Source organism: Alexandromys fortis, unplaced genomic scaffold, assembly GCF_014885135.2.
Source record: "Alexandromys fortis isolate MF-2015 unplaced genomic scaffold, M_Fortis_MF-2015_v1.1 scaffold_84, whole genome shotgun sequence".
Taxonomy (NCBI): domain Eukaryota; kingdom Metazoa; phylum Chordata; class Mammalia; order Rodentia; family Cricetidae; genus Alexandromys; species Alexandromys fortis.
This window is the reverse complement of record NW_026068017.1, coordinates 1,901,793-1,915,074: the sequence shown is the minus strand read 5'-3', so window position 1 is coordinate 1,915,074 and position 13,282 is coordinate 1,901,793. Positions and strand designations below refer to the sequence as shown.

The 13,282-nt window shown below is 48.5% G+C and overlaps 1 protein-coding gene across 6 annotated transcripts in view; it reads left to right on the top strand.

Annotated features, from left to right (window-relative positions):
* The window catches only part of Wscd1 (WSC domain containing 1), a 39,635-nt gene extending 35,517 nt beyond the window's left edge, over nucleotides 1-4,118 (top strand). For all 6 annotated transcript variants that reach the window (XM_050162814.1, XM_050162816.1, XM_050162815.1 and 3 more), the window contains 2 exons: nucleotides 1,538-1,738; nucleotides 3,114-4,118. In XM_050162814.1, coding sequence (XP_050018771.1) covers nucleotides 1,538-1,738; nucleotides 3,114-3,466 — 554 coding nt within the window. In that variant the 3' untranslated portion in view covers nucleotides 3,467-4,118. The remainder of the gene's footprint in view (nucleotides 1-1,537; nucleotides 1,739-3,113) is intronic.
* The last annotated feature ends 9,164 nt before the right edge of the window (nucleotides 4,119-13,282 follow it).

Sequence of the window (13,282 nt, the reverse complement as noted above, 5' to 3'; positions counted from 1 at the left end):
TTCTGGGTTTGAGAGTTAACATTTTCCAGGTACCAGGAAAGCGCTGGTGCCACCGTAGCTATGGATGCTTTGCAACCACTACCAGAGGGAGGCTTCTGTGTTTTCAAAACCCCAAAACAAGTTTATGGAGATTTAAGGAGCCTGTTCTCTGAGATGGGTATCCTGACCTATGGTCCAGGGACTCTGGGCATCATCCAGAAAGCCTCCAGAGCATCCCACTTTGTGGGTTCTCCTGCTCTGCTCCCTTAAGCCCCTGTGCTCCACACTTGGACCATATCACCTTCTGGTCCACAGCCTTAAAGTTGGGGTCTGCTCTTGTTCCTTGATTGCTGTCATATTTGTTCTTCCTGTTGCTGTGACAAAATAACGCAGACAGAAGCAACTCAAGGAAGGGTGGGTTTATTTGGATCACAGTTTGAGATGGAGTCCATTGGGGAAGTCAAGGGAGCAGAAGACTGAGTGGCTGTGTTTACAGTCAGGAAAAAGAAAAGCAATGGATGCTTATACTCAGCCAGCTTCCTCCTCTTCTGTGGTACAGGACCTGGTTCAGGGCAAGGGTGTCACTTTCCTTTTGGGTAGGTCTGGCTCCTTCAATTAACCCAATCAAGATTGTCCCCCATGGACATGGCCAGTGCCATATCCTTCACGCGTGTGCCCAGAGGCTTGTCTCCTAGCTGAGTCCAATCTTATCAAGCTACAGCACTAGCCACCAACTGATCCAAAGTCCAACGCAAGGAGCCACGAGAACTTTGTGGAATCTTGTGACTCTGGGGACCAATGAGTCCAGTCTGACCTTTCCTCTCAGTCAGCTGTCACTGAGATTCTAAGTGCACAGTGCTTCACCAAGGATCCAAGGGAGGGTGTGGGTAGCAGAGATATTGGTCTGGGGGACAACCCTCCATTCATGGGAGTAGAGTTATGAGTCCTCAAATGTCGTGGGTGAGGCCTTTGCCAGACTTGCCCTGGATCCTGTAGTAGAGAACCTTTACTCGTGTGATAATCCAGGGACCCGTGATAGGCTATGGCATAAGGTCATAGGGAGGCTCCTGTTGTTTTCAGTCACTGGCCCATGATGGCTGCCTTGTCTCTCCTGGAGAGGTGGCTAGAAGATAGGGGTTTCACAGGAACACTCAAGGGCTCAGAGACAGGGCTCTAGCACAGTTGTCAGGATGCTATGTGACATTGTAGGTCACATACCCACTCTGAGCCTCTGTCTTCGTCTGGGCCAAAATTCTTTGCAATGCTCCTCTGGAATTATCTCCCTGGAAAGTCCAACATTTGTATCTATAATCAGACCCTGGGGACTGCAGAAGGTAATTTGCCTCATGCCGATGTGAGCATCCTCTTCCCTACTGGTAGACACCTCCTGTTCACACTTTCCCTGAGACAACAGTCACTCCTGTGAAGGCCTCTCCTGCCCCCATTCATAGAACCCCCAGTACCTCATCAGTCCTTGTGTTATTGTGGAAGTGGGATCGCCCCAAGTGAGGGTGAGGATTCCTTCCTCCACAGAGGTCCTCTGATTCCTCCTGAGCAGGGTTCAAGGGTGAGAAAGACCATTGGCGGAGCCGGCGCACCATCTGTGTGAAGACACATGAGAGTGGCAGGAGGGAGATCGAGATGTTTGACTCCGCCATTCTCCTGATCCGGAACCCCTACAGATCTCTAGTTGCTGAATTTAATAGGAAATGCGCTGGACACCTGGGCTATGCCCCTGACCGCAACTGGAAGAGCAAAGGTGAGGGACGGATGGCCTGGGCAGGGGACTGACAGGTGTACCAGGGTGGTGCAAGGTCAGAATACATGTTCCTGGCTGTGGGAAGGCCTGGTCGCACTCATTTCTCCCCATCTTCCCCAAGCTTGCTCTGTCCACACTGCCATGCCGATGGCAAGTTAAAATCCTCCTCTTTCCACCCCCAGTGGTGGGTGGTGAGGTCACATAGACCTAGGAGTTGCTTAGAGCTGAGACAGCCCTAGGCACACATGTCCCTGTCTGCCCCTCATCCTGAATCAGGAAGCCATGTTCACCTGCCATTCAGAACTGGGAAGGGAGTGTGCACACCTGGTCTGTGTCCAGGGTTTAGTATGGTCGTCCTTCCTAAGCTGCCCCCACTGACTTTTCTATGGTTTGTCCAAGTAACTCTCCAGATGAGCCCAGAGGGTACCAGGGTGATGGTGGGCAGGGCTGGGTCTTAATCCTGCTTCCGAGTCAGCTTGGACAACCATAGCAAGACAGTGGTGATGGGGACTTAAATAACAGTTCTTTATTCTTCATGTCCAGTGAGGCCCTTCTCCCAGGTTTCAGACAGTACTCCACGGCCATATGGCAGAGACCCTCTTCTTGTAGGGACACGAATCCCATCTCAAGGGCCACACTCTTATGACCTCATCTAACCTAGATTGTCTTCCAAAAGCCTCTTTTATACACACTATCATATTCAGGTCCAGAAATGCAGACATTCAGTCATAACACCCTTGTTTCCTGATATGGCATGGACACTCTCTTTATGAAGTGATCCTCTTGACCTCAGCTCCTGAAATTCTACCGTTTGCCAGGCCCTGCCTGAAGATCCTGCCCTTGAAGAACTGTGGTCTGGTCTTTGATCCCTCCAATCACAGATTGAACCCTAGTCCCCATTATGATGATATTTGATGGAGGTGCACATCTGGAGGTGACGATGTCAGTTAAGTCATGAGCAAAACTCTACCCAGGGCAGCATGGGTGAAGATGCTACAGGGCCAGCACCAGCTGAACCTGTGCTCGCCAGGGCAGCATTGGGTGGAGATGCTACGGGGCCAGCACCACTCCTCCTTGTCCAGGATAGTCCCAAAGGTCAAAGAACTCACAGCACACAGGAGAGGGCCAGCTTTCGCTTGATACATGGCAGGCTAGATCTGTCTTAAATTGGTACCCAAGATCACTGTCTTTCAGGCAGACCCAGGCCTCTGCCAAGTTGAACTTGACAGGAACCCTTCATTCACACTGGATACCCAAGTGGATCAGCCTCAGGTCGAGAGGTCAAAAACAGGCAGCTCCTTCTCCTCGACAGGCCCTTCAGAGCCAGCAGCCCCAGGAGGCAACCCTGACTTCATTACTTCTCTCCCTGTTTCAGAGTGGCCGGAATTTGTGAATAGCTATGCCTCCTGGTGGTCCTCGCACGTCCTAGATTGGCTCAAGTACGGGAAGCGGCTGCTGGTCGTGCACTACGAAGAGCTGAGGCGCAGTCTGGTGCCCACGCTGCGGGAGATGGTGGCCTTCCTCAATGTCTCTGTGAGCGAGGAACGACTTCTCTGTGTGGAGAACAACAAAGAGGGCAGCTTCAGGCGGCGTGGCCGGCGCCCTCATGACCCGGAGCCCTTCACCCCAGAGATGAAAGACCTGATCAATGGCTATATCCGGACAGTGGACCAGGCTTTGCGTGACCACAACTGGGCTGGCCTGCCCAGGGAGTATGTGCCCAGATGATAGGCCCACCCTGGCTACCTGGTCCTGCTGAGATGCAGCTGGACTAACGGGCTGAACACTGCTCTAGTGCGCTGATCTGTGGACCCCTGGGCTGCATGGCTGCTGGCACACTGTCAGCAAGGTGTTCTCGCGGGTGCAACTTCATGAGCAGGGGATCCACCAAGCCTGCCCAGACAGATGTGCATTGCAGGACACTCCTTGCCAGACACTTGCACATCCTCAGACACACTTAGACATCATCCACCACCCACAGTGCCCATCTTAATGTGCCTAAGCCATTTGAGTAGGGTGGACCAGACACTCCCAGCTTTGCACACACAGCCAGATTTGGACACATACGTACAGGTGCCAGGGTGTATGCTTCCAGAGACTGACTGTCTGCCTCATATAGACACACTTGCACACACTCAAGGCTTCGGGAGGCCTTTGGCTTCCTGGGTCCAGCTGGGCACAAACTGGACTTTTGGGGCCCTTGGCTCTGGAATACCATTCTGGGCTGGCGGTATTGCTCCGGGCAGTACAGTGGGGACTGGGGGGATGGAGGTACACAGACAGAGTGTTGCTGATGGGTACTGTGTGACCCTGGCTGCGTGTCTGACATCCCATAAATGTGTGTGCTGTGACATCCTGGCACTGCAAACCACTGTGTCTCTGCCTCTCTCTTCTCTATGGATGGGGACTGGCAACACTGGCAGCATGGGGCCCGCTGCTGCCCCCACCCCACCCCACTGCTGCCCCCACCCCCACCCCACTGCTGCCCCCACCCCCACCCCTGCAAGCATACACATGCTGACCTTAGAACAGCCACTACTAGTCAACACATCGCTGTTACCCTCTTTTAGCTAACAACACCAGGGCATCCAAGTCCACTTGCTTCTCCACCCAACTGTTTTGGGAAGCTGAAGCATCAAACCCTGTCCATAAGGAGTGAGGGCCAGAAGCTGAGATGGCGGCTTGGCCTACAGGGGACCTCCAGACTCAAGGGTGACCACATACCAGCAGGAGGGGGTTGTGGTGAGAAAAAGAGGCCCTAGGTGATATGTCACCTCAGGGACCACTAGGAGCAGTTGCCCCTCATATTAGCAAGCCCGTGCCCTATGGACGTCACACAGAAAATTCTGTACAAGCCAAGTATAGAAACATCCACCTTCCTTCTCAGCACTTTGGAGGTGAAAGCAGTAGACTCAGGCCCTCAGGCTCATCATCAGCTTCGTATCGTGAATCTGAAGCTAGCCTGGGCTACACAAAAGAGCACAGAGTGCCAGGTGATCCTTGAAGAAGCTTGACAAAGCCTCTGCCCGCCCCCTATGGCAGAAACCTCCCTGATACCACATTGACTCTGACTTTGCCTGTCACTGCTACCATGACACTGCCTCCACCACACTTCTGGCTTTGTTTCTGTGGCTAACCTTGTTCCCCGTCCTTGGTCCATGTCTTCATCAAAAGACAGTAAGATAGGGATATAGTTTTCCTTAGTCATCCCCACTCTGCCCTCTGTGCTACTCACAGGGCGATGATGAGTGTGACCCCCTTCCTGCCAGTCTCACCAGTGTGGGATTGTCCCAGTGGGTGTGGGAAGCCAGTCACAGAGGAAAGTGTGTGTTATGTGATCTCAGAAGGGCTAAGTGAGCTACATCCCCAGGATCTTCAGGGAATGCTTCACAGCAGTCTAGAGGTGGTTTTAATTGAGAATGGCCCCTGCTAGGAAAGGAGGGACAGCATGTGTGCATGTGCGGAGGTTTGGAGGTCCCTCTACCTCTGCAGTAAGAGGAGGGAGTGGGTAGGTGAGGACAGAGGAGGGACGTAGAAATGGACTTGGCTCTCATAGCCTTTTAGCGTTCAGCCTAGCCTGCCAGCCTGAGACCAGAATAACTGCTTATGCTCACAAGCCTTGTTAGGTCACCTTTGCTGCGTGTCTTGTGCTCAGAAATTGATGTAGTTTGGGAGCAAGGAACAAGAGAGGGAGTAAGAGGTGGGGATTGATGGGCCCTGGCAGGGGTGAAGAACAGGTTGGGCCTAAACTCCATAGGGCTTCTCCATGAGAGGTAACCCTGGCAAGGCATAGGGTCTTGCCCTTGGAATGCCCTCGGGGAGACATCCCTCAACCCAAGCAAAGCTTATAGAAGGAGAAGCAGTGTGGACATTTGAGAAGATGGTCATGGATAGGTCCCAACCTGCTCCCTGGCTAGGTAGGTGTTCTTATCTGGGAATATAGGGTGGTAGTTTGTACCACAGAACACCTCCCCTAGCTGCATATCTGCTCCTAAGTTTACAAGTCCTTCCTGTAGAGTTTATCCTTTTTTAATCACACCCTGCCTCCTGCCTACAAGTCCTCTTCCCACACCCATATCATTTTATTTTGTTTTGTAACCCACTAAGTTTAATCGGGGCCATCTGTGAAACCACAGGTTTGAAACTATTTGTTGGGTCATGGAGAGCTCATCAGTGAGGACAGAGCATCATCAGTGAGGACACAACATCAGTAAAAACACAACATCAATGAGGACACAACATCAGTGAGGACACAACATCAGTGAGGACACAACATCAGTGAGGACACAGCATCATCAGTGAGGACACAGCATCAGTGAGGACACAGCATCAGTGAGGACACAGCATCAGTGAGGACACAGCATCAGTGAGGAAAACAGTTATCTGCCCCATGCCCAGAATCCATCAGTATCCCGTTGTTCAGCAGTGAGGAGTAGAGCCATTTACTCACTTGCTTTCCTGGACTTGCTCAGTTAACTCCCTTTATAGCCCAGGACCACCTGCCTATGGGCAGCACCACCCACCATGACCTGAGCGCTCTTACATCAATTACCAATCAAGAAAATGCCCATAAATGTGGCTATCTATAAGCTAATCTTATGGGGAAAACTCAGTTAAAGTTCCCTCTTCCCAGGAGGTTCAAGTTGACAATGAGAGCTAACTTTGACAAAGTCTTTCTCCCAGCACCCCGGCCAGTAGTTTGCCTTGCTCCTTTCAGTACTGTGAAAGCTGGCCATCAGGGAAGAGGATGCCAGCTCAGCTACATCTTTATTTTTCTGTGTATTGCATACAAAATGTGTGATCTCTTTAGCAATCGTGTCTTATCAACTAGTTCTGGTGGCCATTCAAGAAGAATGACACACGTTGTTTTGGTTTCCCGTGACTCTGGGGCCTCCATGGCTGCCCTGCTTAGTTTTTTTTTTTTTTTGTCAACTTGACACAAACTCAAGTCACTTTAGAAAAGAGGGTCAAAATTGAGAAAATGCCCAATCATATCTTTCTGCAGGCAACTCTGTGGTGCATTATCTTGATGAATAGTTGTCTTTAGTGGACTCAGGCCATCGGGAGTTGTGCCATCCCTGGGTAGAGGGTCCTAAATAGTTTAATAAGGCAGGCCGAGGAGGCCATGAGGATCAAGACAATAAAGAACACTTCTCTGCAGCTTCTGCTTCAGTTCCTACTTCCTGGTTATTGCTCTGGGTTCCTGTCCTCACTTCCCTAAGTGATGGACTTAATAAGCTGTAAGGTGAAATAACACTTTCCTCCCTAAGTTGCTTTTGGTCATGGTGTTTTGTTACATCAATAGAAACACCAAGAAGACAATGGCCAACAACTCAGGGAAGTGTCCCATACCTGGCACTAGAATTTTTGTTTAAGAATCCCTGAATATTGGGCTCAGCATTATTCAGTCATGCAGGCAATCACCCTTCAAACTAACTTCAAACGCCCATGTCTCGCTGGAGTAACATAAGCAATACAAGAACACAGCCTGTCCCCAATAAGAATTGCCATTCCCATCGTAAGCACCCCTCATGAGAACAATTTAGGGAAAAAAAGGCAAGACAAAGAGTTCAAAAGAACTATGATAAACATGTTCAAAAACTTCAAATAGGACACAGACAGACACCAGAATGAAGTCAGAGAGAATGGGAATAAAGCCTCTGAAGTGTGGAAAGAGAACAAACAGCTGAATGAAATTTAGGATATGAAAGTAGAATTCAATGAATAGGTAGAAATTCTAAAGAAAGCCCAAACTGAAATTAAACTGGAAATGAAAAAAAGTCAATAAATCAAATAAGAAACTCAATGGAAAGCCTTGCCAGCAAAATTGATCACATGGAAGGCAGAGTTAGGGGGGTTGAAGACAGGGTAGAGGAATGAATTACTCAAAGGAAATAATAGCTTTTTGAAATCACATAAATGGAACATGCAGGATATTTAAGGCACTATGCAAAGACCAAATCTAAGGAACCTATTCTTGGCCTTCTCTTAGGATCACTCAGTTCAGCATAAACCTGGTAAGGCTAGAGTCTCCAGCAATCTACTCAGGCTTGATATATCCACCACTCAATCTGAAAGAACAATCGAGGCAGTTACCTAGGAGAATCCATGATATCTTGAAGGGAAGCCAGGAAAAACCGGCATCCCAGAGTCTCAAATATACAGCAGACATGATGTCAGACTTTGGAGAGCAAAGAGCTAGAGTCTTACTGAGATGATCCGTGGCCTCCTGCTGGTCACCCAATAGATCCCCAAAGGAAGGCTTAGAAGGGTGTGGAGGGAGACCTGGCAGGGTCTGCAGCCAAGCATGATGTCCTGGTCTTCCCCTGCCATCCCAGGAATCTGGGAGAATAGCAGTTCCAGAGAGTTTATCTGGGAAGTTGGGGTGATACGTTCACAGCTGCCAGGTACCCGAAGGCCTCGCCTCCTGTCAGCTGGAGCACTACCAATTCATATGGCTCACTTTTTGCGTGAATAAATGAGTGCAAAGGCCCTGTGGTGGCGGCTGACCTTCCACGGGTCAACCCAATCAGCTTCATTAGGAGGGGGCATCTGCCCACCCTTTTAGAGAAGTCCATTCGACTCATCCATGACTCTCAGCTGCTCACTAGAGAGGATGCTCCTATGCCCACTAGCCAAATCATAAAAGCCAGTCTGTCTGGAAAGCAGGCGTGTGATAACTGCATCGGGACCCAATTCGAAAAGAACAGCAAAGCCCTAACTGTCTACAGATTCCAACTCCAGTAGCAAGGCTGTGAAGTGGCACAAACCTGTGTTTAAAACATGCAATTTTTATGGATTTTATCTCCTGTTGTGGATCAATTTGGAAAAACCAAAATATATAATTTTAAAGAACTAAAACACATTCTGATAATCTCAGTGATGTGTAAATGAGAGAGAAGAATAGACAGGCTCCCAGGCCCTGGGAAGAAAACTGCTTAATTATGTGAGCATCTTATAATGAAGCTTCTTGCAGCTAAAATTAGATTTTGAGTGCATGAATATGCGAGCGTGTTTGCACATCAGAATGCAGTTTTTCCTCTTAAAAGTAGCAAGAGCTCTTTGGTTCTCATGGCGGCCCCAAGAGCGGGGAGGCAGGGAGGAAGAACTGAAGGTTCTTCTTGAGGCTGCAAAAATCCTTAGGGCCCAGCTTTCTTTTAGACTCAGGAAACAGGGGATGTTAGAATCCAGTGTATCCAAAGCAGCCCATGGAGAGCTGGGGAGGAGTTGGTTGCTCTGATCGCGTGTTGTTTGCCACTGGTGTGGGGTGTGTTGAGCTGAACAAGGATGAGTAGAGGGGTTTTTGAGTGATGGGGAGTGTGATGACCAGGTTGATTTGTTCTCGGTCTCTCACCCAAAAAAATGAGAGGTTTGGTGGCTGTTGGTTCCACTGCCAATGTCTGTTCCCCCAGCTTCTGTCATCAGAGCCCCTCGTTTCTTCTGGATTTTCATGTACTGTGAGTCTCACCATCTTCAGGTAGAACCCTTGGCCTCTCCTTACGTCAATGACATGGTCCACCTCTATGGCTACAGTGACTGGTCCTTGCGCAACCATGTGAGCCAAGTTCCTAGACTTTCCTGGGAACACTGGGTAACACTTGTAAGCCCCAACTAGATGTGCAAGAGGAGACAGGTAACGCCGGGTCTCCAAAGTGGCCAGATGACTTGAGAGCACCATGAACTCACACTCACTTTGGTAAGGAAGAAAGCTTCTGGGATTTGAAAGGTTACTTTCTTCCGTGTGAGACTGGATGTCAGAGACTTAGTAAGAAGCTGTGCCAAGACAAGTGTGTAAGTCAGTCCATGAAGGTGACCTGGACGTCCTTAGGAAAGAATTCCTACTGGACACTTGAGCTACACTGTCCATTATCTCAGTCCACCTTAGTCCTCTGATGTTGTTACTACTTGATTACTGTCTCTGCTTGGCAGAAAAGAAGACCAAGGTAACAACTGTAACAGCTGTAAAAGCTTGGCCCTGTTGTGTTTCTCATAATGCATTTGTGGAGAAAATCTATGGTTTTGGGAGACATTCTTGACAATGGACTCAGCCTACAGGTGAGGCCCACTTCAAGCAATAACAGATCCACTGCGTGTGCTGTAAACTGTCTCCCGAAGGAAGGCAGGTACGATGGTTAATATTGAGCGTCAAGTAGATATGATGCAGAATCACCTAGGAGACAAACTTTCCTAGGGTGTGTCTAGGAGGAAGGTTCTAGATTGGGTTCGTTGGGCGGGAAGACCCAGGCTGACCGTGAGCAGTACCGTTCCACGGGTTGGGATCTCAGATGGAGTGAAGAGGAAAAGGCACTGGTATGTTTTTGCTTCCTGGCTACTGATGTCGTGTGTCCAGCTGTCTCATCCTCTAGCTGCTGTGCCTTCAGTGATGGACTGTGTCTTCAAACTGTGAACCAAAGTACACGCTTCCTTCCTTCAAGTTCTTGTGTCAGGTATATTGTCACAGCAAACAGAAACCTAATGCACCAGGTGTGGTGAACCATCCAGCTTTAGTATTTCTCCAAATGAAATATTGGGTAGAACAGGAGTAGCGTCATTGGAGGGGAGGGGGGTAAATCCAGTAGAGTCCTCTCTTCTGCCCTGCCCCCGTAACCTCATTGTGGACTAGAAATTGGAGGGACAAAAGAAGTGATTCTGTCTCTTCCTTGTAGCTCTTCTTGGAAAGTCCTAATGGCTTAGAGTGAACGTCCTGAACGCCAGGGTGGAGGTCTTCGTGATGTGTAGAGAAAGGCAAGGATCTCAGGAGGTTAATGTGAGCATGCTTATCCATAGTTACCACTTTGTGGCTGAAACTAGATTTTCCTCCATACACAAATATAAAAAAAAATTCAATAACTCAATGGAAATTAAATGTGCTTATCAGCTCATTTGGAAGTGACACTGTTTATTTCGCTGCTAATCCTTTGCCAGGAGACTTTACAGTGGGTGCTCGAGTTCCCTCCTTAAGGCCATCGATCAAGCATCCTTAGTACTTGGAAAGCTGCTCCGAGGAAGTATGCTGGGCCACCTCCAGACACACGCTAGATGTGTGCCCTTCCTTCCAAAGTGGTAGTGAACCACTGTATCATCTGGGGATGGCAGCTCTGCCTGCTGGAGGAAGAGTAATCAAGTGAGCTAATGCCAAAGCACCAGTGACTGTTGGAATAAAGCATGTGCTTCCTTGGCCTACTACCAGATCGCTCATCTATTATTTTATATAAATACATATATATGCATATATGAGAAAGAGATACTTGCTGATCAGTCTATTGCCAGTCCTAAAATATCAGGCCTTTGAAACTGTCAGGCATCCTAAGAGCTTCACACAGATGCTGACTTGGACCAAGACGACCTGGGCTCCCATCTGGGAGGATAATTTGCTTGTTACATGGCCTTGGGAAAGTATGTCCTCTCTCTGAATCTCAATATCTTCTTTTAAAAACAATTAAAGCTTAAGAATTATCTAAAGCCTCATCTAGCTTGTGGATTCTAAAATTTGGCTTAATTCATCCACATAATCATGTGAAAAAAATGAGTCTTCTCGTATCCCACTCAAAGCACAGGGCCTCGCCAATGACGTCATAGCAGATGGACTTGCACTCGCTTGGTTTCTCAAGTTTGATCACATTCCCTCAAATGGACAGTGTCTAATAGTCGTTTTATGGTAATGATAATAGTAACGATAACTTTTCTTTATCTCTCCCATTCTTTATTTTTTATCCGCTTCTTTTAATTCAATGAAAATGTTCTCCAACACTTCTCATTCTCTTGGAAAGCTGTATTTATATATTGCCATCTTTAGAATTTTAAGCTGCTGGAGCCAAGGACAGCATGCATTTTGTACTTACCTTTGCAGCCTCTGCCACTAGCAGAGAACCTGGTTTGCACAGCAGGCCGGGAAACTGTAAGGAGAATATAAAGAGGAACTAATGGAAACCTAACATCACCTAGGTTTTAGGAGTTTCCTAAGAAGATAGTATTGTCCTGGGAAACACAGCTGTGCCTTTGCCATTTGGGAGATGCTGAGGAAGACAGGTGGTAGAGTGTTGCTACCAGTGGTTCGTTAACTAGTTCAGAGACTGGTCTGGGTTGAAACTGCCCAGAGTGGCAGGTGTGAGGAGGAGAGAAACATGGCACACACCGAATTCTGTCCGAGTGCTGTTTTGAGTCACCACATTAGTTTGTGGCCAACCATCTGCTCCTAACTCTTGGAGAGGAACAGGATACAAATTAGTAAAATTCCTGACCATGGACATTCAAAAAGACAGTCTAACAACAGGCTCCACAACTTGGTTCTACACCAGAGCTTGTGCTGGTCTTCTTTGCCTCGGAACAGGTGGAGAGTGGCAGCTTCCCCACCTCTCGTGGCTCTATAGTTCCTCACCTAAAACCAGCCACTAAGTTTACAGCAGAACTTCTTTCTTTTCATAGAAGGCTCCCTTCTGGGGTTGGGGATGTAGTTCAGTTGGTAAAAAACGTTTGCATAAATCCCTGGGTTTAATCCCTAACACCACAGAGGCAGTGAGCAAGCTACCAGCCACCGTCCTCTGTAACCAGGTCTTGGAAATAGCATCACATCACCGATCATTACTGTACCCATGAGAAGCAAGTCACCCAACGCAGTCCAGGAGTGCAGAAGAGCACAAACCTCCAAAGACAGTAAACATCAGGATCTACCCTGAAGTCGTGGCATCCTGAGACTTCTTGCACCTGGGCCTCACCTCACCCTTATACAAGCTTCAGCATCCTCACCTGAGTTTCTCCAGACAAGTAATCCTGCTGGGCTCCTGCCTTCCTTGTTATTGGAGATGAGGATTATTTTCTAGCATCTCATCGCTTCCAACCACGGTCATCACTGTTTTTAATCAGAGAGAGAGAGAGAGAGAGAGAGAGAGAGAGAGAGAGAGAGAGAGAGAGAGAGAGAGCACATATATAGGCATTACATGCCATAGCGCGTGTGTAAGATCAGAGGACAGCTTCAGGTACCGGCTTTCATCTTCTGCTCTGTTTCAGACAGAACCTCTTCACGTTTGCTGCTGTGGAGGCCAGGCTAGCCCCCCTGCCAGTCCCCATCATCTCTGCCTCCCATCTCACTGCCAAGAGTGCTGGGATTACATATGCTGCTGTATGCCTGTCCTTACAAAGTTTCTGGGGCTCTAAACGCAGGTCCCCATGCTTGCATAGCAAGGAACCATAACCCCAGCCCTGCCATCACTTCTTTCATGGTCTCCGCCTCCACCTGTCATGCAACCAGCAAGAATCACTCTGGTTAGGCACCCTAGTGGACGGCCCACGCTCCCGGCCCACCATGAAACCTATTCTTAATGGAATACATTAATCCGCTATATGCCAAGTTCCCCCCATACCATGGCCACATTAACCTCCATCAGATAATTAAGGGCTTGGCTTACCATGAGAGACCTCAGATGTCACCTTTCTGCCACCCGATACATCTTTAAATGACACAGACTCTAATGAGATGTTCAGATATAGAAAACTGAATGACTCCTTGCTTTCATGTGACATTTATTCAGCCAGAGTGATCGGACG